The following is a 26,374-nucleotide window of genomic DNA, read 5'->3' on the forward strand; positions in this document are numbered from 1 at the left end:
CGAGGTTGCCTCAGCCTCCCTGGTAAGATCTATTTCAGGGGTTCTGGAGAGGAGGGTCCGTCAGGAAGTCCAATCTCAGATTCAGGAGGAGCACTGTGGTTTTGGTCCTGGCTGTCGCTACAACCTCAGCGGGGTCCTCGAGGGTGCATGGGAGTTCGCCCAACCAGTCTACATCTGTTTTGTGGACTTGAAGAAGCCATTCAACCGTGTCCCTTTGGGAGTCCTCTAGGGGGTGCTCCAGGAGTATGGGGTACCGGACTCCCTGATACGTGCTGTTCAGTCCCTTTACGACCAGTGTCAGAGTTTTGTCTGCAATGCTGGCAGTAAGTATGATTAGTTTCCAGTGAGAGTTGGACTCCGCCAAGGCTTCCCTTTGTCATGATTCTGTTCATTACCTTTATGGATAGAATTTATAGCCGGGGTGTTGAGGGGGTTCGGTTTGATTACATCAGTATCATGTTACTACTTTTTGCAGATGATGTGGTATTTGTGGCTTCATTAACCCATGATCTCCAACTCTAGTTGCAACAGTTCGCAGATGAGTGTGAAGCGGCTTGGATAAAAATTAGCACCTCCAAATCTGAGGCCATGGTCCTCAGTTGGAAAGGACAGAGTGCCCTCTCGGGATTAAGGAAGAGCTCCTGCCCGTAGTGGAGGAGTTCAAGTATCTCTGGGTCTTGTTCACGAGTGAGGGAAGAATGGCGCGGGAGATTGACAGGCGGATCAGTTCAGCATCTGCAATGTTGCGGACTCTGTATCGGTCGGTCTGTTGTGGTAATGGAGGAGCTGAGCTGAAAGGCAAAGCTCTCAATTTACCCGTCAATCTACCTTCCTACCATCACCTATCATCACAGGTTGTGGGTCGTGACCGAAAGAAGAAGATTGCGGATACAAGCGGCCGAAATGAGTTTCCTCCGCGGGGTGTCCGGGCTCTCCCTTAGAGATAGGGTGAGAAGCTCAGTTATCCGGAAGGGGCTCAGAGTTGATTCGTTGCTTCTCTGCATCGATAGGAGACAGATGAGGTGGCTTGGGCATCTGATTAGTTAGAATGCCTCCCGGATTCCTCCCTGGTCAGGTGTTCCGGGCACGTCCCACCGGGAGGAGGCCCCGGGGATGACCCAGGACAAGCTGGGGAGACTACGTCTCTCAGATGGCCCCGGAACTCCTCGGGATGCCATCGGAAGAGCTGGATGAAGTGGCTGGGGAGAGGGAATTCTGGGCTTCCCTGCTGAAGCTGCTGCCCCTGCGACCTGACCTCGGATAAGCGAATGGATGGATGGATGGATGGATCGATGGATCAATGGTATTATTGCTTTTTTCTGACTTGGAAAAAAAGTCCAATACATAACAATTGAAGTCTGGCATGCATTTAAATGTCATCTGAACAGTCTAATTAGATCAGATGTGTCCAAAGAAGTCTGTATTTACAAAAAAATTAAATGATTAGTTTTGAATGGCTAAGTTTTGATTTTGTTATTCTTGTTACACTTTGCAGTGGAATGTATTATAATCACATGGATACTGGAACACGATTAATAGAGATGTTTCTCAGTACATTAAATATGGAGATGGAATCTATGTTCCTGTCTGAGCACTGTTTACTCACAAAACAATGACTGATGACGTGATTTTCATTACAACAGCATATTCTGATGTTTATCCCTGCTCTGTGTAGCAAAAAATGAAAATGATTCATAGTTACTCAGCTTGCAAAGCACATTTTAACACTCTATGTCACATTTATGCATTCTCCAGATTCATTTCCACATACACCAGTTTGAAAGATGGACTGGCAAATAGCACAGCATTACAGACATGTAAACACAGCTGTGAAGAGGGTCGAATACATTGATGATACAGATCCAGTGAAGTAAAGGCCTAGGCAGTCAACATAATGATGGATAAGCAGCTAAGATTCTAATAACGTATTGAACTCACTATGCACCGTTCCATATATAGTAAAGGAAACGGTACAATTTTTGGGCAGTGGTCAGGGGTGTCCAAGGAAGCAGCTTCCATACCTCAGCCCAGTTTTTGAAATGCGCCCTCTATGGGCCAAGCATTCCTTTTGTATGTATGCAAATACAGTAAATCAGCCCTGCCTTGCTTCCTGCAGAAGACTTTGGCTGAGGGGAAATTTGTTAAGGGACATTAAACCAAATTTGAGTTTGTAGTTTTCACCCGGTGTTGATCAGAAAGAAACTACGTGTTTTTATAACTAATTGAAAATGGATGTACTCTTGTGTTGTATTCATTTCGTGTTAAACAATTTGGTGTTCCCGGTTAGAAATAACTGTTCCACTAAAACTCACCATAAACACTGTATTAATCAGGCTCAAAATCAGAATGAGAATCAGCTTTATTGGCCAAGTACTGTATGTTCCAAGACACACAGGGAATTCGTCTCCGAAAGTTGGAGCCACTCTAGTATAACAACAAATATGAAGAAACATTAGGATATTTAAAAAAAATGCGTGTGGAGAGTCATTGAGCAATGAAAGTGCACCACTTGAGTGGTGATACTGATACAATGGCGATTGTGCAAATGATGCACAGTGCTCAAGCAATTTACAGCAGCTTAATGTGACGAATAGTGCAATGATCTGGTATAGCGACGATTGTGCAAATGCTGCAGAGTTCTCAAACACAGTGGCAAGCAGTAATCAACAACAGTATACAAATAGTGCAGTGATAGATATTGTACCAAAATGGCGCCTACCAGTGTGGTCGCCTCGGTTACGCGCTTTAGTATTGTTTTTGTGTTTATGTTTTTCGTTAGTCTTTGGAGACATTACACGACTCACTTACACAATGGGAGACTTGCTAACCATCAAGAAGGTTACTCCGGACTTTCTTTCACCAACTTTCGCAAATCCGCTCAGTTTTTTTCTGCGAGTTACTCACCGGAGCGGCGTCCGCGGTCTTCGGCGCATCAGAATCAGAATCATCTTTATTTGCCAAGTATATCCAAAAACACACAAGGAATTTGTCTCCGGTAGTTGGAGCCGCTCTAGTACGACAACAGACAGTCAATTTACAGAACACTTTGGAGAGAGAAAGACATTGACAAGAAAAAAAAAACAGTCACTGAGCAGTAAAGGGTTGCTAGTTATCTGGTAATGCCAGTACATTTTTTTTTTTTTTTTTACAATTGTCCTCAAGTCCTCTAGCACTTAGAGCAGTTCGAATGACTAATATTGCAATAGTCCAGTGCAATGACCATTGTGCAAATGGCGTCGAGACTTCAAGGACTGCATGCAGTTTAAAGTGACGAGTAGTGCGATAGTCTGGGACAATGTTGGTTGTGCAAATGTTGCAGATAGTCCTCAATCAGTGTGCAAATGGAGCAGATGCTACTCTGGCATGAGTGGTCAGTATATGCAAATAGTGCAGCATGGCGAGACAACTACAGTGGACGAGTAATACATAATTGGCCGCACAGAAATGTGACAACAAACTCAAGTCAAAAAATTGCCAGCATGTTGTAATGAAATTGTAGTTTAGGTGTTTAAGAAGTTGATTGCAAGAGGGAAGAAGCTGTTGGAATGTCTGCTAGTTCTAGTTTGCATTGATCGGTAGCGCCTACCTGAGGGAAGAAGCTGGAAGAGCCGGTGACCGGGATGCGGAGGGTCCGAGAGGATTTTGCACGCTCTTGTCTTAGTTCTGGCAGCGTGCAAGTCCTCAATGGTGGGAAGGGGGGTACCGACAATCCTTTCAGCAGTTTTGATTGTCCGTTGCAGTCGGAGTTCCTGGCGTTCCCGTCGATCCACCTCGCGAATGTACGCTCCCTACCCAACAAAATGGACGAGCTTCATCTTCTGATAAAGACCAGTAAAGACTTCGGACGTTCCGCCGCCATGTGCTTTACGGAGACCTGGCTTTGTGACGCTGTACCCGATGGCACCGTCATGCTTCCATCTTCACCGGGCAGACCGCGACATGGAATCATCGGGGAAAACAAAAGGCGGCGGGATATGCTTCTATATCAACGGAAAATGGTGTACGGACGTCACGGAGCTCAGCACACATTGCAGCCCGCATTTGAAGTCGCTGTTTTTGAACTGTAAGCCATTCTACTCGTTGCGTGAGTTCGCATCATTCATTCTCGCTGGCGCCTATACTCTGCCCCAAGCTAACACGAACGCCGCACTGCTAATGCTCCCCCAACAAGTTAATGAAATTGAAAAAAAACACCCGGGCTCACTTCTCAGGGACTTTAACAAAGCTAAACTCAACCACGAACTCCCTAAATACAAGCAGCACATCGACTGTCCTACCAGGGAAAACAACATTTTGGACCACTGCTATACTACGCTAAAAAACACATTCCATGCCAAACTTCATGCAGCCCTGGGCTCGTCTGATCACTGCTTAATTCACTTAATACCGACGTACTGGCAAGAATTTAAATGCCTGAAGCCTACAGTGAAAACTGTGGAAAAGTGGACCAATGAAGCAAAGATGGAACTTCAAAGCTGTTTAGACTGCACAGACTGGAGTGTCTGAAAATTCAACTGGCAGCCTGGATGAATATACGGACACTGTCACATCCTATATCAGTTTCAGTAAAGAGGTTTGTGTACCAACAAAGTCATTTTGCACATTCAACAACAACAAGGGGTGGTTCACTGTCAAACTTAAGCAGCTTTGACAAGCTAAGGAGGACGCATATCAAAGCGGGGACAGGGCCCTGTATAATCGAGCTGGAAACCATCTGACTAAAGAAATTAACATTGCAAAGAGGAACTCTGCAGCAAAGTTGGAAAAACAGTTTAGCGCTAACGACTCTAAATCAGTCTGGCATGCATTCCAATCGCTGACAAATTACAAGTGACGATCCCCCAAAGCTGAGAACAATATCACACTAGCCAATGACTTGAATACCTTCTACTGCAGATTTGAAAAGGACACTTTCACACCCCACACCCACCCAGCCGCACCACGGACCACTATCACACCACCGACTTCTGCCATCTGCAAACAGTAAGACGCATCTTCAAACAACAAAAGATTAACAAAGCGGCAGGCCCAGACCATGTGTCCCCATCCTGCCTCAAAGTCTGCGTGGATCAGCTCGCTCCAGTCTTCACTCAGATCTTCGACAGATCTTTGGAAATGTGCGAAGTTCCATCCTGTTTCAAACGCTCCACCATCCTTCCAGTCCCCAAGAAACCTGCAATCTCGGGTATAAATGACTAGGGGCCTGTCGCCTTGACATCTGTGGTCATGAAATCCTTTGAACGTCTCGTGCTGGACCACCTCAAGAGCCTCAAAGGACCCCTGCAGTTTGCCTACCGAGCAAACAGGTCTGCGGATGATGCAGTCAACATTGGACTGCACTTCATCTTAGAACACCTCGACAATGCAGGGACCTACGAGAGGATCATCAGCTCCGTCCTCAAAAAGGCCCAGCAGAGGATGTACTTCCTGCGGCTTCTGAGTAAGCACAGCCTGCCACAGGAGCTGCTGAGGCAGTTCTACACAGCGGTCATCGAATCAGTCCTGTGTTCTTCCATCACAGTCTGGTTTGGTGCTGCTACAAAAAAGGACAAACTCCGACTGCAACGGACAATCAAAACTGCTGAAAGGATTGTCAGTACCCCCCTATTTGCACTAGTTGCATAGCTGTAGTTGACCAATACTGGCCACTCATGCCAGAGTAGCATCTGCTCCATTTGCACACTGACTGAGGACAATCAACATTGTTCCAGACTATCGTACTACCCGCTTGAAGTCTCGGCGCCCTTTGCACAATGGTCATTGCACCGGACTATTGTAATATTAGTCATTCAAACTGCTCTAAGTGCTGGAGGACTCTGCATCTTTTTGCACAATTGTCAAAAAAAAAAAATGTACCGGCATTACCAGATAACTCGGAACCCTTTATTGCTCAGTGACTGTTTTTCTCAATATCTTTATGTCTCCAAAGTGTTCTCTGTCTGTTGTCGTCCTCGAGCGGCTCGAATTACCGGAGACAAATTCCTTTTGTGTTTTTTTTAACATACTTGGCAAATAAAAATGTTTCTGATTCTGATTGAGTGTACAAATAATGTAGAATGTGTGTGTCCTGACAGATGTGTAAAATTGGCAGCATGTTCTAATGACATTCTAAGTTCACTGTTTAAGAAGTTAATGGCAAGCGGGTGCAGCGTGATATAACAGTGAGTGTACAAATAATCTAGAAGTGTCCCGTTGAATTAAATTATAATGAAATTGTAAGGCCGGCACGGTGAACGACTGGATAGCACATCTGCTTCACAGTTCTGGAGACCGGGGTTCAAATCCCGGCCTCGCCTGTGTGGAGTTTACATGTTCTCCCCGTATCTGGATGGGTTTTCTCCGGGCACTCCGGTTTCCTCCCACATCCCCAAAACATGCGTGGTAGGTTGATTGAAGACTAAATTGCCCGTAGGTGTGAATGTGAGTGTGAATGGTTGTTTGTTTCTATGTGCCTTGCGATTGGCTGACGACCGGTTCAGGGTGTACCCCGCCTCCCGCCCAAAGATACCTGGGATAGGCTCCAGCAGCCCGCGACCCTAGTGAGGATAAGCGGTAAAGAAAATGGATGGATGGATGGATGAAATTGTAAGTCAACTACTGAAGAAGTTAATGGCTAGAAGGAAGAAGCTGTTGGAATGTCTGCTGGTTTTAGTTTGCATTGTTCGATAGCAGGCGGCATAGTGAGCGACTGGTTAGCACATCTGCCTCACAGTTCTGAGAACCGGGGTTCAAACTCCAGCCCCGCCTGTGTGGAGTTTGCATGCGTGCCTGCCTGGGTTTTGTCCGGCTACTCCAGTTTCCTCCTGGGCTTTTGTCCAGGTTGTTAAAGCGAATCGCCCGTGACAACGTGGAATTTTGGGAAAGAAATGGTGACCCCACAAAAGACTCTGTATTCCATAAACTGCTTGTAGATTTGGTTTTGGATGTGTACACACTAGCCAAGACCCATGTTTGCATTGGTGTCTCTCTGGGTGAGAAACTTCCAGTTGTCTATGTTTCCCCTATAAATTAGTTTACCACAGTGGTTACAGTGGACTCAGTCAGGAAGAGTTCAAAGCAGGATTTGATGCCATCAGTCCAGGATACGGCATATTTCGTAGGTCCTGGGGTTATCCTGATGACATTTTCAATTGGTAGAAGACCAGGATAAGTTCCCATTCTTTGACTTGAATATGACAGCAACCAGGGACGCTTTCTGATATAGCCGATTTGGGCAGCCGCCCAGGGCAGCATTCTCTGGGGGGCAGTAATCCCCCATCTGACAAATTAGGATGTGCCTGAGCTAATTTTTCACGCTAATTGTTGACTCTCCCATTCATTTCTAATGGCCAGTAATTTTTTACAGTGAACATGAAGAAGAGTGTACAAAAGTTGAATAAAACTCACAAAATTAGATATCAATACAAAATTAGATATCAATACAATTAATTTTCTGCGTTCAAATCCTCTTTGTAGACAATGATATATCTTTGATCTCTTAGGTCAATCTGAAAAAATAAACTACAATTTTCAGACATAAAACTTTGAAATCAGTCAAACTTGACCAGAATACAACACAAAGGAAAAATATTCTAATAAATCATTGCGCCCCCAGAATTAATATGTGCTCATATGTCCAGAATTTTGGAATCAAAGTGTGTCTATGCAAATTGGAAATTATATTGCAAGAGGAACGCTAACACCACATTTAGAGTTACAGAGACAACAAAGACACATTAAATGGCTAAAAATGCTACAAATGATAAACTTTAGCACTCTTGTGCACAGTCTCACTGTAATAATGTAATTTCCACTTCTGATTTTGAGTCACTGATGGTGTAGCGATACACTCCCCTGACTTTGGTGCAGGCAGTGTGGGTACAGTTCCCATTCAGTGATGGTGTGAATGTGAGTGCGAATGGTTGTCCGTGTCTATATGTGCCCTGTGACTGACTGGCAACCAGTTCAGGGTGTAGTCCGCCTTTCGCCCGAAGTCAGCTGGGGTAGGCTTCAGCGCCCCGCGACCCTAACCAGGATGTGCGGTGTTGAAAATGGATGGATGGACTTCTGATTTGGTTTTGTCTGACCTTGCAGGGGAAAACAGCGGTGCACACTTTGATACACCTCCCTACAAACAGTGTTGGGCAAGCTACTTGGAAAGTGCTCCGCTACAAGTTATACTACACGTTAAATGAAGCTTCCCTACACTGAAGCTAGCCACTAGAGAAATGTGGCAAGCTAAGATACATTATAATGACAGAAGTAGCTAATGCACATGAAAGCAATTTCAGTCAGTCTTTTACGAGAATATTTTTTTTTATTGTACTATTTGGGTATAAATGAACACTTAATTCTAAAATTTTTGGACAATCATGCTTCATCTCCAATGTCAGTGTCTTGTGCCTGGATCTGACTACAAGAAAAATTTGGTCTTTCATGACTCAACTATGTCACACGACTGCCATAAAATCTTGCCTTATCTCCGTCAGGCAGTGGCAACACTACACATGTAGTCTGATACCATCGTATCCCGTCTTTTACAATCACTGGGCTTTATCTTGTGTTCTGTTTGTAGCTTGTAAAAGCACTGTCGGGGAGCCGTGCCCAGAAAACGTGTCACCTTTCAACGCAACCGGATATAACCGTTACCAAGGCGACAAGTTGTTGTAAACAATGGATCGCCCATGGAATGTGAAAAAAAATAAAGAACCAAAAGAGGGGAAAAAAACTTGCCCGGAAAAGAATGTTTTGGGCTGTCCATTCAAGAATTTAAATTTCAATTTTAATAATATAAAATAAAAATAATAATACGGCTCACAAGCAGGCAACAAAACATTATCTCGCCTCGCAAACTAGTGCTAACACTAACGTTTGTATGTAAACATACCGCTGTTCTGTTGAATCACGCTCTCAACCTTCGGTAAACATTGGTTTGTGCGCATGGATAAATGTTGACAACGGCGACCAATTATGTTGACAACGGCAAGCGTGCCACAATACAGAATCATATTGATCGACGTCAAGGTGCGCTGTTGGAGAGTTGTCGTTGATATGTCATACTACACGGAAGATTTCTAAAAACTTACACATGCTCGACTTTTAATTTCGGCATCGTAGGGCTTATCGTAGGGCCAAATCGTTGGTATTGGATGATGTCACACTACAAGAAGTTCTGTCGTATGTTGGGCTCGATTTTGGAAATTGCCCATGATAGCATATAAGGCCACTAACGCGGCTAAAATCCTGTAGTCTGATCTAGGCCTTAGCTGGCGATTGTTGACTGACTGCTGACTTTGGGAAACAACTGAATCTGTGTCCTGGAATGTGTTGGATGGCTTGGGGGCATTACATGTAGCGCTGCCCAACACTGCCAACCAACAAGTGAAGGTAGGAGAACAAAAATCACCACGGGAGAAGCAATCACTTCATGTTACTCGTGAACAGGATATGGTACTTCATAGACAACTATGAATCCAAAGTATTGCCTCCCCCAATGGAACTCAAATGTGATGTCATACGCAGGACGTCTAAATCTAAATACATCATATAAACTTACATTGAAAAGACAGATTTGGTGGTGACAGAGGTCACAGCCTTTTGACCAGACACGTTGACTATGCAGTAACATGGCTTATGTTACAGATTGTGCACAATAACAAGCAACGGATACATACACTCGTTGGTCAATGATTACTTCCTAACTAGTGGTGGATGGATCGATCCAAATGTTGATACCAAAGCTGTATTGGTATCAGATCGATACTAGCGTGAAAATATAGTGTAGTTTCAGTTTCGCTTTTGTATGCACTGCTTCGGTTTCAGCAATCAGGTGACGCCAGACTCGCCATGTCTGTCTCGGCGCGGAGCAGGGACACTTTGCTCCTCCTCCCACCTCTTGTGTTTCGATATTGTGCCATCACATGATAAGAAGCATGCAAGCTGCCAGCTCGGGTCCGCCAGCCCACCAGCAATTAAATTTCAAAGTGAAACTCTCCATTTGTTACTTTAGCCAACTCAAAAAGTAAATTATGTTAAGACCTTGACGTAATACATTAATCCCATTGAAATGTTATTTAAATGTACTGGAATTGTACTTGGGAAAAAAATCTAGACATGACAATGAATGGGGGAAAATGTTTTGTTACTAAGTCATTGATGGTGTAGTGCAGGGGTGTCAAACTCATTTGTGTTGCGGGCCACATTGTAGTTATGGTTTGTATCAGAGGGCCGTTAAGATTTTGAAATCATATAAATATTGAATCACCTCCTGATATTATTACATAGACAACAAATTGATAGATGAATAGTTTGGAAATCGAAATTCAAGGGTAATACTTTGTAACTATTGTTTAAGTTACTGTATTGTAAAAAAGAGGTTTTGTAACAAAAACATGGTTGGAAATATTTATTCCATATGACAATTCATGATTTGCTTTCGCGGGTCACATAATATGATGTGGCGGGACAGCTCTGGCCCCCAGGCCTTGAGTTTGGCAGCATCGGTTCAGTTTCCACTCAGTGACACTGTGAATGTGAGAGCAAATGGTTGTCTGTCTATATGTGCCCTGTGACTGACTGGTGACCAGTTCATGGTTTGGTCTGACTTTTGTCTTAAGTCAGCTGCGATAGGCTCCAGTTTCCCGTGACCCTGAACAGGATAAGCGGTGTTGAGAATGCATGGATGGATGTTTTGTTACTGTTCGACTGTTTCTGAAAAAAGAAAAAGTTATAATATTGTATCTTCACCAATAAGCTTTCTCGTAACTATGTCCTTGGTTTCAACTATTTAAGAAAAAAAAAACTCACAAAAACACTTAAACATCATGATAATTAACTGAGATTTAGCAATATGAAATGCATCTAGATTAATTATTGCATAATATTGTAATCCGCAATACTGACCCAGTATTTACTTGGTCTCAGAGTGATACCAAAATATGCAATATCGCACACCACCACTACTGACCATCTCCTAATTACTGTTTGGTTTTGTGTTCTTTTCATTCTCTGCAGGAAGTTGGGACCTAGCTAGCACTTCTGAACATATTGTGACCTCACACCTCCAAGAAATGTGCAAAGAGTTTAGTGGTGCAAGAATGCTTCAACAGCTGACAATCTCACCATGGGGTCCGTTAGTAAGCTGTTACAACTGTCCTGATTGTGAAACTCCTTGCCAGTCATCATTAGTATATCTTACAGTATGGAATAATTAACCCGCTTATCAACTGCTGATAGACTGTATGTTGGACATTATTTGAGACCAGAGTGGGTTTATTGTCCTGTGCATCTCATAGGAAAGTGCTGCATATTGATGGTGGGTCGGGACCCAAATGTCACGAACCCATTTTGGGTGGGTCGTGGAGACCGAGTAAAGAATTATATTGGTCATATTCATATTCAGATTTTTTTTTTCCATTACAATACAGAGGTGTACCAAGTTCCTACATGGAACATATTAGATAAGTGGCAGGAAATGTTATTCACTTTGTTCTAGTCACTAGTTTACTCTATAAAAAAAAATATTTCAGCTCAGCCTCTGGCTAGCAGGTGCTTTTGGTGTTATGTACGTACTGTACATGTGGTTCAGGGGCTATTTCTAAACATAAAAAAATGCTTTCTTGTTCTTAACTTCTATAAAAGTGGGTTGTGACTTTGAAACAATCAGAAAATGTGGGCCCCAGGGTGACAGTAGTTGAGAACCACTGGCCTACAACAGATTAACTCAGTTAAAGGTCAGTTCTGAGGCACAGTCTTCCACAAGCGCAGTTGACAATGATGTAATCATTATAAATCAATGCTGTATTTCAGTAGTTTATCCATTAAAAGAAAAAATAATAATCCAAAAATCAGCTCACTCTGGTTAGCGGGTGCTTTTAGCGGTATGTACATACTGTACATGTGTTTTCAAAGGCTATTTTTAAACAAAAAAAAAATGCTTTATTATTCTTAACTTTTATAAAAGTGGGTCGTGACTTTGCAACAATAAGAAAATGTGGGTCCCAGGGTGACAACAGTTTAAAACAACTGGCCTACAACAGATTAACTCAGTTAGAGATCAGTTCTGAGGTACACAGTCTTCCACAAGTGCAGTTGACCAATAATGTAAGCATCATAACTCAATGTTGTATTTCACCAGCAGAATATAAACTGTTTAATGCCAAAGATTAAAATCACCAACTTTTCAGGTTCCAAGTAAAGAAAGCATGCTTACAGTTTAGGGTAACTCTTTTTTAAACATCTATTTATATTCATAATTCCTTCCAATATATACAATGAAAATATTAATGAAACAAAGTTTTGCACACCAAGTTGCATTCAAATATATGCGACATGTTAAAAGTAAACAACCTTCAACTAAGAAACAATTTTGTACGATGGCATTGTTTTTCTCAGAAAGCCTATTATCTCTCTGATTTGTAACTGTTTGTCGACCTCTTGTTTCGTATCGACTTATAATGGTTCCCATTATTATAATGCCAAATTTGGAGCTTGATTTATGCAACACTGAAGTCACTCAGCACTTCACCCTTTTTATTCTTCCTGTCCCCGGAGATTGTTGAATAAATAGAGTGGTATGTTGACAATAGTAAAATAAAACTCAGATCACTATTAGCTGGCCCGTTGTTAATAATCCATCATCCGAGTTTTACAAGTTTTTTTTTTTTTTTTGTCAAGTTTTACAAGAGAGTGGAACATTTTAAGTCTGCTGCCGCTCATGGTGTAGCTGTCTGTCTTTTATTTGCTAGAAATAAAAATGGGAACCATTTATAAAATAAATGGTTCCCATTAATAAATAAAAGGTTTCATCTGACATATACAAATCTAGTAATTACCAGTGTGTGATTTCATACCCTGAACAGCACCCCGGGAACACTTAAGTATCCCCTGCTCCACTGTGTGTAACTAACGTTGTGTGCTTGATGTGTCCACAAATGGTTTAATGCAGAGGAAACATTTTGAAAAAACATGTGGAAACGTGTTCACGACAATAAAAGATGATTCTTCTCCTCTTCTTAATTTCAAGAAAAATGATCTCATTTAACCTGTAATTTTTCATCAGTTGGTAAAAATACTGCAAGGTTTGTGTCACTTTAATCAGCTTAATTTTGTTTCTTTTGTTTTTGCTCTGTTAAGAAAATGCTAGTATGCTAACCCACACTATACTCCCAAAAGGATTCGCTCACCTGCCTTGACTCAGATATGAATTTAAGTGACATCCCATTCTTAATCCATATGGTTTAATATGACATCGGTCCACCCTCTGCAGTTAAAACAGCTTCAGCTCTTCTGGGAAGATTTTTCCATAAGGTTTAGGAGTGGGTTTATGGGAATTTGTGAGGTTACACACTGATGTTGGACAAGAGGGCCTGGCTCTCAGTCTCCAACTTATTAACAAGTGTTCTATAGGGTTGAGGTCAGGATTGTGCAGGCTAGTCAAGTTCCTACACATCCACAGTTATGTTGGAACAGGAAGGGGCCATTTCCGAGCTGTTCCCACAAAGTTGCAAATGTCCAAAATATTAGCCCCTGAGTTCCAGTGAAAAAAAATGTAATGAAGATTTTGGACAGTCAAACAGTTTGGTCAAAGTTACCCCTTCTTCTTCCAACATGTCTGTTCACCAGTGCACAAAAGCAAGGTCCATAAAGACATGGAGGAGATAATTTGGTATGGATGAACTTGACTGGCCTGCACAGAGTCCGGCCCTCAACCTGACAGAAGACCTTTGGGTTGATTTTGAGTGGAAAGTGAGCCAGGGCTTCTCGCCCAACATCAGTGTGTGACCTCACAAATATGCTCCTGGAAGAATCCAATCCAATCCAATCCAATCCAGTCCACTTTATCTATATAGCACAATATAAACAAACATGAGGTTCCCAACGTGCTGTACAATTCAATAAAAACATAGCAAAAAGACAAAATAATGATAAAAACAATCAAATAAAATTAAATGAGATAAAAACTATATCAAATAAAGTAGGAAAAATCAACATAAAATAAAATGCACTGCCCACACAACACATACACATCACATGAGACCCCCTAACTAGTGTTAAAAGCCAGGGTAAAAAGACGGGTTTTAAGCAAGGATTCAAAATGAGACAAAGATGAGGCTTATCTGATGTGGAGTGGAAAAACATTCCACAGTTTTGAAGCTGCAACAGCAAACGCTCGTTAACCTCTAAATTTGAGCCTGGCTCTGGGCTCTGTCAGGAGCAGCTGGTCAGCTGACCTGAGAGAGCGGCTGGGAATGTAGGGGTGCAGCAGCTCAGAGAGGTACGATGGGGCAAGGCCATTCAAGGCTTTAAAAGCAAATAAAAGAATTTTAAAATGAATCCTAAAACGAACACGCAGGTAGTGGAGTGAAGCTAAAATAGGTGATATACGCTAATACTTTCTTGTGCCAGTTAAGACAACCCGCAGCATTTTGAACCAGTTGCAGGCGAGCAATGGCGGACCCACTAACCCGCATTTATAGCGCATTGCAGTAATTCAGCCGAGTGGTCACAAAGGCGTGGATTACGATTTCAAAGTGCCGTTTCTGAAGGACCGGTTGGATTTTTGCCAGCTTCCTTAATTGGAAAAAGCTAGATTTAACAACTGCTTTAATTTGGGTGTCAAACGAAAGATCAATGTCCACTTTTACACCCGGGTTGTCAATGATTGACCTTTGAGATTGTTTTTTAACAAAGCTCGCACAACGGCACGTTTCAAATTAATGAAAACCACTCCTGCAGACAGACTACTATTAATAACTGCAGTAAATGACTGCCCAATAGAAGGCTGAGCCGGCCCGTGGGAATACAACACATTTACTGCAATTGCTCAAGAAAAGTAACTGTTGATGCTAATTTTGGGCACTGGATGGTGCACTGACCACCACTTAAATGATATTCTGAAATTGGCTGTTGCTCAGGATTTGATGCCTAATATGGATAAGACTTTTAGATGCCTGATATTGATCAACTTTAAGGCTAAACGACGTCATGTTTCAGGAGCAAAGTAAGTCTACATCATAAAATGCTGTGCCACCTTTGCACAGTGAACAATACAGTACAGTACAATACCTCCTGTAGAAATATTTTAAGAGACTGAACATTGGACAATATCAGTCAACCGCTTCAGTTCAAAACAGACTGCTTTGGTGGCACCCTTTTATGTGTTTTTTTTTTTTCATGCACTGCCACAACTTGTCTGTATATTTATGAGTACATTTATGAGGCATGGGGACAACTGTTCCTCCCTACTTTCCTAAAAAGTTCCCACTTTAATTTATATGATGGGTTAGTGAGTTGAGGTTGTCAAGATTTCCAGATGGATGTGGAAATTCATGTAAATTTAAAATGATTTCTAGATCATAACAGGTTGTTTTAAATAGGTCGATACAGTATGTAAATCCAGTGTGATCTGTAAGTTTCATGAGTAAATGAAAACACTGATTCATAATGTTGAAATTGCACTCATTTTGTTAAGAAATTTCAGATTGTGCATATGATTTAAAACAGATCAGCAACAAGATAATCAATAAATGTGAATATTTTCCAAATGGTACTGGTGATAATTTGCAGCAAAATAAAAATGGAAAACAATTGGAATTGTCATTATTTATAGCTTATTAGGCCACAAATATACTGGTCAAGCCCACTTGAGATCACCCCTGCTCTACAACATATTATTGGCCATCTGCAGCTCAATTAAATATGAATGAATTGAAACCTGCCAGCGCTATGAAATTGTGCTAAATTCATCACTCATCAGTCCAAAGAGCAAGATTTATTTTTATTTATTTTTAGGAGTTAAGTGATTTATTTATTTATTTTTACATCCATGTCAGTACTGCAGTTCCTAGCATACAGTATAAAGACAAATTACATACAAAGAATAAATCATGAATATTATTCATCCATTATCAAATAAAATTCCATCTGATGTGTATTGCTCGGTGAGAAGTGGTGTGATTAAACAACTATTAATCTTAGGGCTGACACACAGAGAAAGACAAATATACACGCTAGCAAAATTAAAAACATTTGTTTAACAACAACAAAAACGAATTCCATCACGCCACACATTTTCTGGACAAGTGTCAATAACAGAAAAAGAAAAAAATACACCAGTATTTACTCACATTCAAAGGAGCAATACTTGTCTAACCATCCATACATATATTTACTTGCAATCAAAGTTAATGTATTGTTAATTATTTGATCGTGGTTAGCTTGTTTTTACACTCGTGTGACTAGTAAGAATGTTAAAAATTAGATCGGCTGCATATATCTAGCTATATCATTAAAGTTAAGACTTTTTCTTTTTGAAATCTTAAAATTAACTGTGATTGATGAATTAAAGTTAAGAATGTTACAATATGTTTGACCCTTTTCTTTCCATTATTTCCTATGGAGAGAAAAAAGGTTTTGAAAAAGAGGTGAAACAAAACAGATAATGTTCAACTTCAGAGGTTTCAATCTATGCCTTTTGGTTGTCACCTTTTCATTTTCTATTTTCAAACCGTTCTACGTGCACACCTTCTCTGAGTACAATTTGTCTTTGACTTCAGGTTATTTTGTAATAAAAGTCAAACAGGTAGTCAAACAGGACGGAAACAGCTGCAGTTGGCAGTTATCAATGATTAACCAGCCAAATGCATTCTCCCACCATTTTTATTTCATGACATCTGAAATATTTTCATTGACAGAACTTTGCAAGTGATTGCCACAAGCTCCCAGGCACCGATGGAATTTTATTTAGTATCCCCTTTGAAGATGAAAACTGTTTGTACTCAGCATGAAATAGTTATAACTGTTTGTCGCATTAACTATGCTTGTGATCATAGGATTCAGGAATACAAAGTAATATTGTATCTCCTGACTAGAACACACGCTCTTTACACATTTTTCAAAGAATTTCTTCCCAAACATGAACTGCCTTGCACGAAAATATCCAATCCTTCACGAGGTGGAATTTGGAAAAGAAAATTGCCTGAGAGCAGAGCTTGGGCATCACATCACATTACCTGAGGATATGTCAGCTATGTCAAGTCTTGTGTGTGTGTTCCTGGGGGTGGATATTCCCCAGCTGCACTCTCTCTGCAGGAACAAGCTTACTTGCCTCACAATTTTTTTTAAACATGATTACTGCTTCTTATTGACGCTGCATATATGCACAAAAGACGTGAAGGTTAATTTCTCAACCAAATACCATTTAGAGGTCTTCACTTGTTTGATTTACCGTGCTGAGTGTGACCAAGAGTCTATCTACTTTTACAGTTAAGTGATATTTTTTACTTAATATCATCCAACCTGCAACACGAGCTCCTTCATTCTTTCAGCATTACTTTTCTTAGACATCCAAGGAACTACAGAAAAGCACCATCTCTTCCCAACATTCTGAATAAATCATTCATGTTTTACTTTTGAATTATTGAATGTGTAACATATTACTCACAGGGAAGGTTAAAAAAAAAGTAAAGCCAAAACAAATGTTTACTTTTTAAGGGGGTGGCTCTCAATACATCTCGAACTTTCTTAAAATTCAAAGTGCAATGTTAATGACGATACCACAGGCACATAATGCTTCTTCTGTGTCTGAAAGAGGACTGGTTAGAGCGTCAGCCTCACAGTTCTGAGGACCGGGTTTCAATCCCCGACCCCGCCTGTTTGGAGTTTGGATGTTCTCCCCGTGCCTGTGTGGGTTTTCTCCGGGCACTCCGATTTCCGCCCACATCCCAAAAACATGCATTAATTGGAGACTCTAAATTGCCCGTAGGTGTAACTGTGAGTGCGAGTGTGAGTGGTTGTTTGTATGTGCCCAGACAATCGCAGGGCACATACAAACAACCATTCACACTCACATTTACACCGACGGGCAATTTAGAGTTTTCACTTAACCTATCATGCATGTTTTTGGGATGTGGGAGGAAACCGGCGCACCCAGGGAGAAAACCCACGCAGGCAAGGGGAGAACATGCAGACTCCACACAGTGGAGGCCGGATTTCAACACGGTTGCTAACCAGTTGTCCACCGTGCCGCCTGGTTAATACATAATAATCATATTCATCATTATTTAACAGATATGGTTGAATTTAAAAAGTAATATCATATTTACAATGATTTCCAAATTTTAAAAAAAAATATCTGTGCTGGAGCCTATCCCGGCTGACTTGGGGAGAGAAAGGTGGTCTGGACTGATGAGCAGTAAATCATAGGACCCACAACCATTCACATTCACATGCACAACTATGGACAATTTAGAGTCCTCAGTTAACCTGTGTGTATTTTTTTTTAGATGTGGGAAATCCATTACAACCTGTTGAAATAGAAATACATGGCCACAGATTACCATTTTGTTTATAATTCTATATATGTACATTTTTCTGATTTCGACTTGTATTGCTGACAGGTGTTTCTTTATGAACACCTGTGCGTGCTGATACCTGTCTGTGCTTGGCTGTCTCTTAATTGTTTGTAAAAGGGATGTCCCTATCCTATTTTTTCACTTCAAATCCGATACCAATTTTGCAGCCTTGAGTTTTGGCTGATACAGATATTGGTCCAATCCGATATCAGCAATAATCATGCATACTTATCGTATTTTGTAGTATAGAACGTTAGAAAAGGCTCGATCAAGTGACATTACTCAGAGAACAATAATCAGCAACAGGAGGTATGAGAAAAACTCACCATTTATTATTAACTAATGGGTTACATAAAGTAACTTTAAATAATAAGAAATTAAGCCAATATTAACAAAATATATCTTTAAATTTTAACATAACCACTGCTTAACTTACACATAAGCATATTTGAATAGATTAAATAAAAAATAAATTAGAAAACCATGAAAAATAACCTCAATAAATAATCAATACAAATTATACTTTTAAAGTGCAAAATTAACAATTAAAGTTCAATTCAGTGATTTTTTTTTTTACTGTCAGTATATGGTGGGAACAGTATTTGCTTTCGCCACATGTGCGGTAATACACTTTTGACTTATAATGTATATGTTATGTTATAATATATGTCATTGTTGGAAAAGAAAGCCCTAACTTTGCTTGTTTTAAGGAGGAGGAGGTGACACAGCAGCAAAAAAAAAAAAAAAAAAATGGGAATGGGAATATCCCATACTAATGTCATGGCAGCATCTCGGGAGTTAAATCATTTTAAGTTAAACAGCACAGGCATAACAAGCCTAAATTTTAAGTAACACTAAACATGCAGCACTCGAGTAAATCAGAATAAGTTATTCATTGATGCACAATCCATCCATCTATTTTCTGTTCCGCTTTGTCCTCACAAGGGTTGATGCACATTTCAAGTCAAAAATTATTAGGTTTACCTGTGTTTGAGTAGTCTCGAGAGGTGCATTAGCACATTCCTTTACATTCCTTTATGACCAAAACGTCCCTAAATGCTCATTGTTGCCCCAAATTCCACACTATCCGGAAGGAACATTCATTTGCTTTTTCTTGCCACCGGGTTCATTGGATATGTTTGGTTGAACTATGGCTCACTAGGTAGAGCAGGTCGTCCAGTGACCAAAGGGCCACTTGTTTGAATCCCGGCTACGACTGTCTGCACGTGTCCTTGGGCAAGACACTGAACCCTGATCTGCTGCCCAGTGGACCTGGCAACGCCTTGCATGGCAGCAGCCAACCATTGGTGTATGAATGTGGAGGTGAGTGGTTGATTGCGAGGTTTTGTAAAGCGCTTTGGGAACTGTGATGGTGGAGATAAAGCGCTATATAAGTGCAGTCCATTTACCATTTGGAAGAGCTGCTTAATGTTAATAAAGCTGCGAACTCGCAACATATGAGACACGACAGTTTCTAGCTGGCTTTGGAAGAATAGAAAAGTACAGATCTATCCATTCATTTTTTAAAACTCTCTTTTCTGAGTTAACTTTCCTTTTGAACCGGCAATACAGCATCCCGCTTCTGCAAGTCCACAAATTTCTTCTGGTAAGCAAACTATTTGATTGACTCATTATGGTCACTTGATCACAACAACTACCATAATAATGAATATAGACTATAGACTCTTACAGCGGCGTACGTGAGAAAAATATGTCCGCCTGACGATGCCCACCATTTGAAAATACCCATTTTATAGGAATTAAGGTCTTTTTTGAAAATAAACGCTGGAATAAGAAGGCTATTTTATAACCCCGTCTTTTACGCCGTGTTATCGCTAATGTTACAAGGTTTTAAAAGTTACGAGCTCAATTTTAAATTGTAAAGAATAGAAATTACAGATGTTTGTGTTAGATAAGGAGTAAAAGTAAAAAGTCGCTAGAAAAATAAAAGCTAAAGTAAAGTACAGATACCTGAAAAATTTACTTAAGTACACCTTAATACTTGACACCTCTGTCAGGGTCACAGGAAACTGGAGGCTATCCCAGCTGACTTTGGGCAAAAGGATTCAGGCAGCTTAATGATAATAATGCTTTTACCCCATAGTGGTTGCCTGACTACTGGTTGAGAAAGTGCTTCAAGTTCATATGCAGCAAAGCAAAAATTGTTAAAATCACCAACAGGCTAATTCATTTGTAGCAGCCAGAATCGTGATCATGATTAATATTCGATTCATTGGCTGTGGATCAGTTGGTAGAGCGGGTCGTCCAGTGACCGAAGGGTCGCCGGTTCGAATCCTGCCTCCGACTGTCTGTATGTCAACGTGTCCTTGGGCAAGACACTGAACCCCAATTTGGCCCCAGTGGGCCTGGCATCACCTTGCATGGCAGCAGCTGCCCATTGGTGCATTGAATGGGTGAATGTGAGGCTTTCTAAAGCGCTTTGGACACTGTGGTGGTGTAGGTAAAGCGCTATATAAGCGGATTCCATTTAATTGTGCAGCCCTATTGTAGCAGTTTATTAATGCCCAAAATGCAACACATTGTTTTTATAAATGCAAGTAAATAAAAAGAAAAACTATCTACAGTGTAATACTCACTTGTCGAAAGGGTTTTCTGACTCCCGTTATATTTTTTGTTTTTGTTTTTGTTCTTTTAGTTGTTTTTTTTTGGGGGGGGGGGGGTGACACTCCAAATTGCTCTTTGAGTAAAATCGCCACTTAGACCGTCAGCCGTCATGGTTAAGGTTGCTGACCCTTGCCATTAGTGACTCCAAATGGGAAATACATTGCCTAAGTAAATGACCACTCATGTTCACAGTCTCCTGTTGTTTTAATGTTCAATGTTGCTTACTCATTCTCTAATGTTAGAAGGGTCTTAATAGGACAAAATACTGTAACTATGATTTAAAATTTTGTTCAACAATAACTCTTTGGGGTTTGTTTATATTTGATGATTTTGGTCTCCTTTCCTTTTTACGTGTCAGTAAACATGATACAGACCAACGATAACAATTTCGTTTGTGGAGGCATTTTCATTTTTGTAACCCCTCCCCTAAGTGCACAGTATGGCCAGAAAGTGATTTTTCAATTAAATAAAATATATGAGGGAAACAAAATAATCCTAATTCAAGGAGATACAATTTCTCACACATGTTGAGATCTCAAGTATTTTACACACAAATTTGTGATCCAAACAAAATTTAATATGCTTAATATGCATCCATAGAACCATGCAAACTTCCGCCAGTGGATTATAACCACTTCATAGCTTTGATTTACAGGTACACTGTCTGAGCGTCATTTTAAGAGTGTTTTTTAGTCATGCCCTTCTGACATAGATGTTACAAGATACTGTGTATTTCAGAAGTCTGCAACACAATTATAATGCATTGACGCTCCATAACAATAAAAATATGAATTGATAACTGATAGTGTCAGCTGATTTAATAAGCCGTAAAGTTTTGAAACCTTTGTGTTGTATTTCATTAGATGTGCAGGGTTGAATAATGTTGCGGTCTGGAACTATTATGACATTGTGATGATTTATTGGATGATTTATCAGATGACTAAAATCATTTAATTCCACCCACTTTCCTTTCTGGAATCCCTCTAATGAACCGAGCCAAATTATTGTCTTACTATTCTGAAAGTACCTGACAGATAATGCCCGTCCATCCATTTTCGGAGCCGCTTCTCCTCACTAGGGTCGCGTGATTTTCTTGATCTATCTGATTGTTAAAGTGAGACAATGTGAGTTACCTGTAGCCCCTTGGACACTTAATGGGAAAAAGACCTGTTTATTAAAACAGGAAGGAGCAAACCAGAAGTCTCTTTAAAATATTGTAAAATACTTCAATACCAATATCCACAGTACAATATTTATGTTTATGTGGCGCACCTTCATTGCTAATACATCCAACCATTCATCCATTTTCTACACCGCTTCTCCTCACTAGGGTCAAGGGTATGCTGGAGCCTATCCCAGCGAACTGCGCGTGAGAGGCAGGGTACACCCTAAACTGGTCGCTAGGCAATTGCAGGACAGATATAAGCAAACAACCATTCACACTCACATTCACACCCACAGGCAATATAGAGTCTTCAATTAACCTACCATGCATGTTTTTGAAATCTGGGAGGAATTCCCGTAGAAAACCCACGCAGTCATGGGGAAAACATGCAAACTCCACACAGGCGAGGCCGGATTCGAACTCAGAACTGTGAGGCGGATGTGCTAACCATTCGTCCACCGTTCCACCTTTGCGAATACATGTATTTACTTAAAGATGACCTGGTGCCGATTACGGAGGCCATAGTTTGCTATTCTCTCAGGATCTCAGTGGTATTATCTGGCTGTCATTAGCTTGTGCAGGGAAGATCAGTGATGCTGAATTCCACCACAGTGCTCTCTTGGAGAACAGCCATGTAAGCCTGTGGGATTAAATATTTATTGGGCCTATTCACAAGGGGTCAACTTCTGACTCCATGATGTCCATACCGTTAACTTACTCGGAGAGACAGTCGGACATACATTTCTAGAATCCTTACCAACCCACTCATTAAAACTTGATTCCTTTTGTTCAAATTCACATATTTGTGCAACAGTGTTACGAAATTGGATTTTCAATTTGGATCGGAAAATCTTTGGGCACAACTGATTAAATACTAATATCTTGACTTTTCTTTTTTATACGAATTACAGCGGGGAAAGGAGACTCGTTTGTCACAAGCAGACCAAATATTATTCAGTTTCCCAATTATTAGTGCTGGCTGCAACTCAGCTACGCTGCACTTTTAGCCATTTTAATAATTGATTTGTTTTGTCAGTGAGGAAACTTGCATTGATGTATGCAATAAGTGAAAAAAAAAATAGCTAGAACTTGATTGCACTACGTCAATTCAATGCAATTCCAATTCATATATGAATTGGAAATGCAGGTGGGACCTATGTCCCGAGTACAAATGTAGGACAGTCGTAAATCATCTTTCAGAGTCCTGGCAGCGGATTCTAAATGCCTGATTAAACACTTCCCATGATCTGGTCAAGCAGATGAATGAAGAATCACAGCCTGCGTGCGCATTTGCTGCTCCGGTGACTGTAATAAGTAAATATCAGCCGATCTTGCATTTTGCATCGCGTGGCGCCCCGTTATTGGATGGATTGGACACCACGGCTCATTATTTGATATGGCAGATGAACTGCGCTTACCCTCAGTTCGGGAGTTAGCGGTTCATCGAGGTCATCTAGGAGGTGTCGGTAATATCTGACTCGAAAGGAAGGCGCGCGCAATTGACGTTGAATGATATCCTACCTGTCCACGCTGATCACGCACAGGGTCATGATGGAGGCAGTGCAGCACATTACATCCATGCCGATGAATATGTTGCAAAAGACCTCGCCAAAAAGCCACTTGCCGCCGGTGAGGTCGGTCACTATCACAAACGGCATCACCACGATGGCCACGGACAGGTCGGCCACAGCTAAAGAAACCAAGAGGTAGTTTGAGGGCTGCCTTAATTTCTTCACCACGCACACCGCGATCACGACCAGCGTGTTTCCCATCACGGTGACCGCTGTGATGATGGCCAGCATCACCCCGATGATGATCTTCTCCGGGCGCCGGAAAACCAGCAGCTGCTCCCCGCACGACTCATTCCGCATGGTTGCGGGACCGATGTTCTCCAGGACGTTGTAAAGAAGCTGCAAAGTGCCATTGATAACTTCAGAAATAGGCTCTTTCTTGATCAAAGGGAGCTCAGTGCCTGAAGTGTTGAACATCACGACAACGCGACCACTGAATGAAGTAAAGGGACGACTCGCCAGCGCACACCAACGCGCATATTTGGATGTCTGTGACCTGCTTCCCAGTCCGAGTCCGTGCTTTCACTTCCAGCCAGTTGCACGTTCACTATATCGAAGCAGAACACAGATTGGGCTGGGCTGCTAATGGCTTCATTTCGGTCTAAACATGGTCCATTCGGCGGAGCGCGTGACCTTGTTCCGCACCTCCACAGGGTCACTTCAACGCCAAAGCAACACAATGGGAAAGAGAATGGGAAGAGCTGAGCTTGACACACACAAAAATCTTGGTCACAAAGCGCCTCAAAGTGCTGCTCTCGTTCCCTGCGTCTGTCTCTCTGTCTGCCTCTCTCTCTCTCTCTCTCTCTTTCCCTCTCTCTCTCTCAGTGATTCATATGATGACGAGAGAGCACACTACAAATACGGATGGGAAAGTGGAAAAAGATGCAGTGCCATCACGACAGGCCTATATTGGGGGGGGGGGGGGGGGGGGGGGGCTGAAACCCCCCCTAATATATTGTCAAGTCCCCCTAAATATGTTGTAATAATAATTTTTAAAAAAACGTACAAACATATGCATGTGTGTGTGTGTATATATATATATATATATATATATATATATATTTCCTTACAGAATAAGTAAGAAGGCAATCTCGTCTGTGGAGTTTTATTACAAGGACAAAAGAAAGGTCTTTGCAAAGAGAGGAAAAGGTCCAAGCAAACAATCACCTCCAATATACAGAAGTGAGAGAGAAAGAGAAGAAAAGGAAAGAAAACCAATTATCTTTGTCCAGCTGCACTCAAATTATCTTTATCAAAAACAGCTAGTAGTCACAACATAGAACAATAAAGCATGTGAAGGTCGTATAAACTAAAAGAAGTCATATTTGGTAAATATGAAGCATACATTTTCCAACTCAGCTGCCCCCCTTTTAATTATATCTCACAATCTACTATTAATCACATAAAAAAGGAAAATCACTAAACATTATTACATCCTAAGTACCTAAAATTGAACACTAAGGAATCAAAACACAAGTTAATCAAACTAAATATTGCTAAAATTTACTAATTGCTAATTGCATAAACAATTGCTAAATATGGCTAAACACTAAGTAATTAAAAACATTAAAAGTTAATCAAAATTACATCAAAGTATAATATGTATTAACAAAACAACCCTACAGTCATCCAGAAATTCACAGCTCAGGTTTAAGAAAATCCTTCATAAGCAGGTTGTAAGTCAGTTATGCAACAAAGTTAGATGGAGGAATATGAACCATGGTCATCATTTGAGTCGTCATTGTCATCCAAGCAGTCGAATTGAGGGAAACGGTCATCCGTCGTAGAAGGTGAGGGAAGTGGAGGAGTCGGGACCATAGGAGGCGCTGGGACCTTCCTGCAGTGTAACGCATGAACCCACGTAGCTCTTCAGCGACTTTCACTGCAGTGTTGGTTACGAGGAGGACTTGGAAAGGTCGCAGCTAGCGCTGATGTCTCCACGTTTTCCGCCAGACGTTTTTAATCAGCACAAAATCACCAGGTTTGATATTATGCTAGGGTCCGTCGCCCAGCCTTAGGAGTCCTGATTGGACTTGTTTCCTGAAATTGATTAGTTGATAATGTGCAATACCTGAATGATTTGTATGCCCATCGGCAGATCTGGCTTTGGTATACCCAAATGGATCCAGTCCAATGAAGTGCCTGCAAAAACAATCTCAAAAAGGAATAGGGGGCACACACATCCTCATATATACTTGACCTAATTTAATTGACTTCCCAGTATTGTTTTTTTACGGGTGGTAGCTACCATGTGTTCTGAGTTCAAATTGTAATCTGTCAGAAAGCTGTTGTCAGAGGAAAGCTTTCAAAGAATTGTAATAAAATTCTTGAGAATAATTTTGGTTAATTGTGCTACTACCACTTACTTCAATTGTTACTGAAACATGTCTACCATCTCTAGACAGTATTTTGTAAGCGCATTAATCTTTATTTCATTATATACATTATCAGTATAGCGTCAATATGGTCAAAACCACTATCCATTATCAGCATTATACTAATACATTTGTATGTTATCATTATCATTGAGACTGATAATCAAAACATTACTAAATGTGAATACATCAAAAGTGCTCTCGACACATTACAAAAATTTGGGTGGAATAGTATCTCCAGCTAGGTACTTTTCCTTTCCTCCGAAAACCTCTGTGTGTGTCAAAACGAGGGCATGCAAATAACAA

General features: G+C 40.9%; 1 protein-coding gene across 1 annotated transcript in view; it reads right to left on the minus strand.

Moving 5' to 3' along the window:
• The window catches only part of htr7c (5-hydroxytryptamine (serotonin) receptor 7c), a 49,216-nt gene extending 25,114 nt beyond the window's left edge, over nucleotides 1-24,102 (minus strand). Inside the window, exon 1 of the mRNA XM_061671039.1 lies at nucleotides 23,644-24,102. Within this exon, the coding sequence (XP_061527023.1) occupies nucleotides 23,644-23,993 (350 nt within the window). The 5' untranslated portion in view covers nucleotides 23,994-24,102. The remainder of the gene's footprint in view (nucleotides 1-23,643) is intronic.
• Nucleotides 24,103-26,374: the final 2,272 nt, after the last annotated feature.

The sequence above is a fragment of the Phycodurus eques genome, chromosome 3 (genome assembly GCF_024500275.1).
Source record: "Phycodurus eques isolate BA_2022a chromosome 3, UOR_Pequ_1.1, whole genome shotgun sequence".
Lineage (NCBI taxonomy): Eukaryota > Metazoa > Chordata > Actinopteri > Syngnathiformes > Syngnathidae > Phycodurus > Phycodurus eques.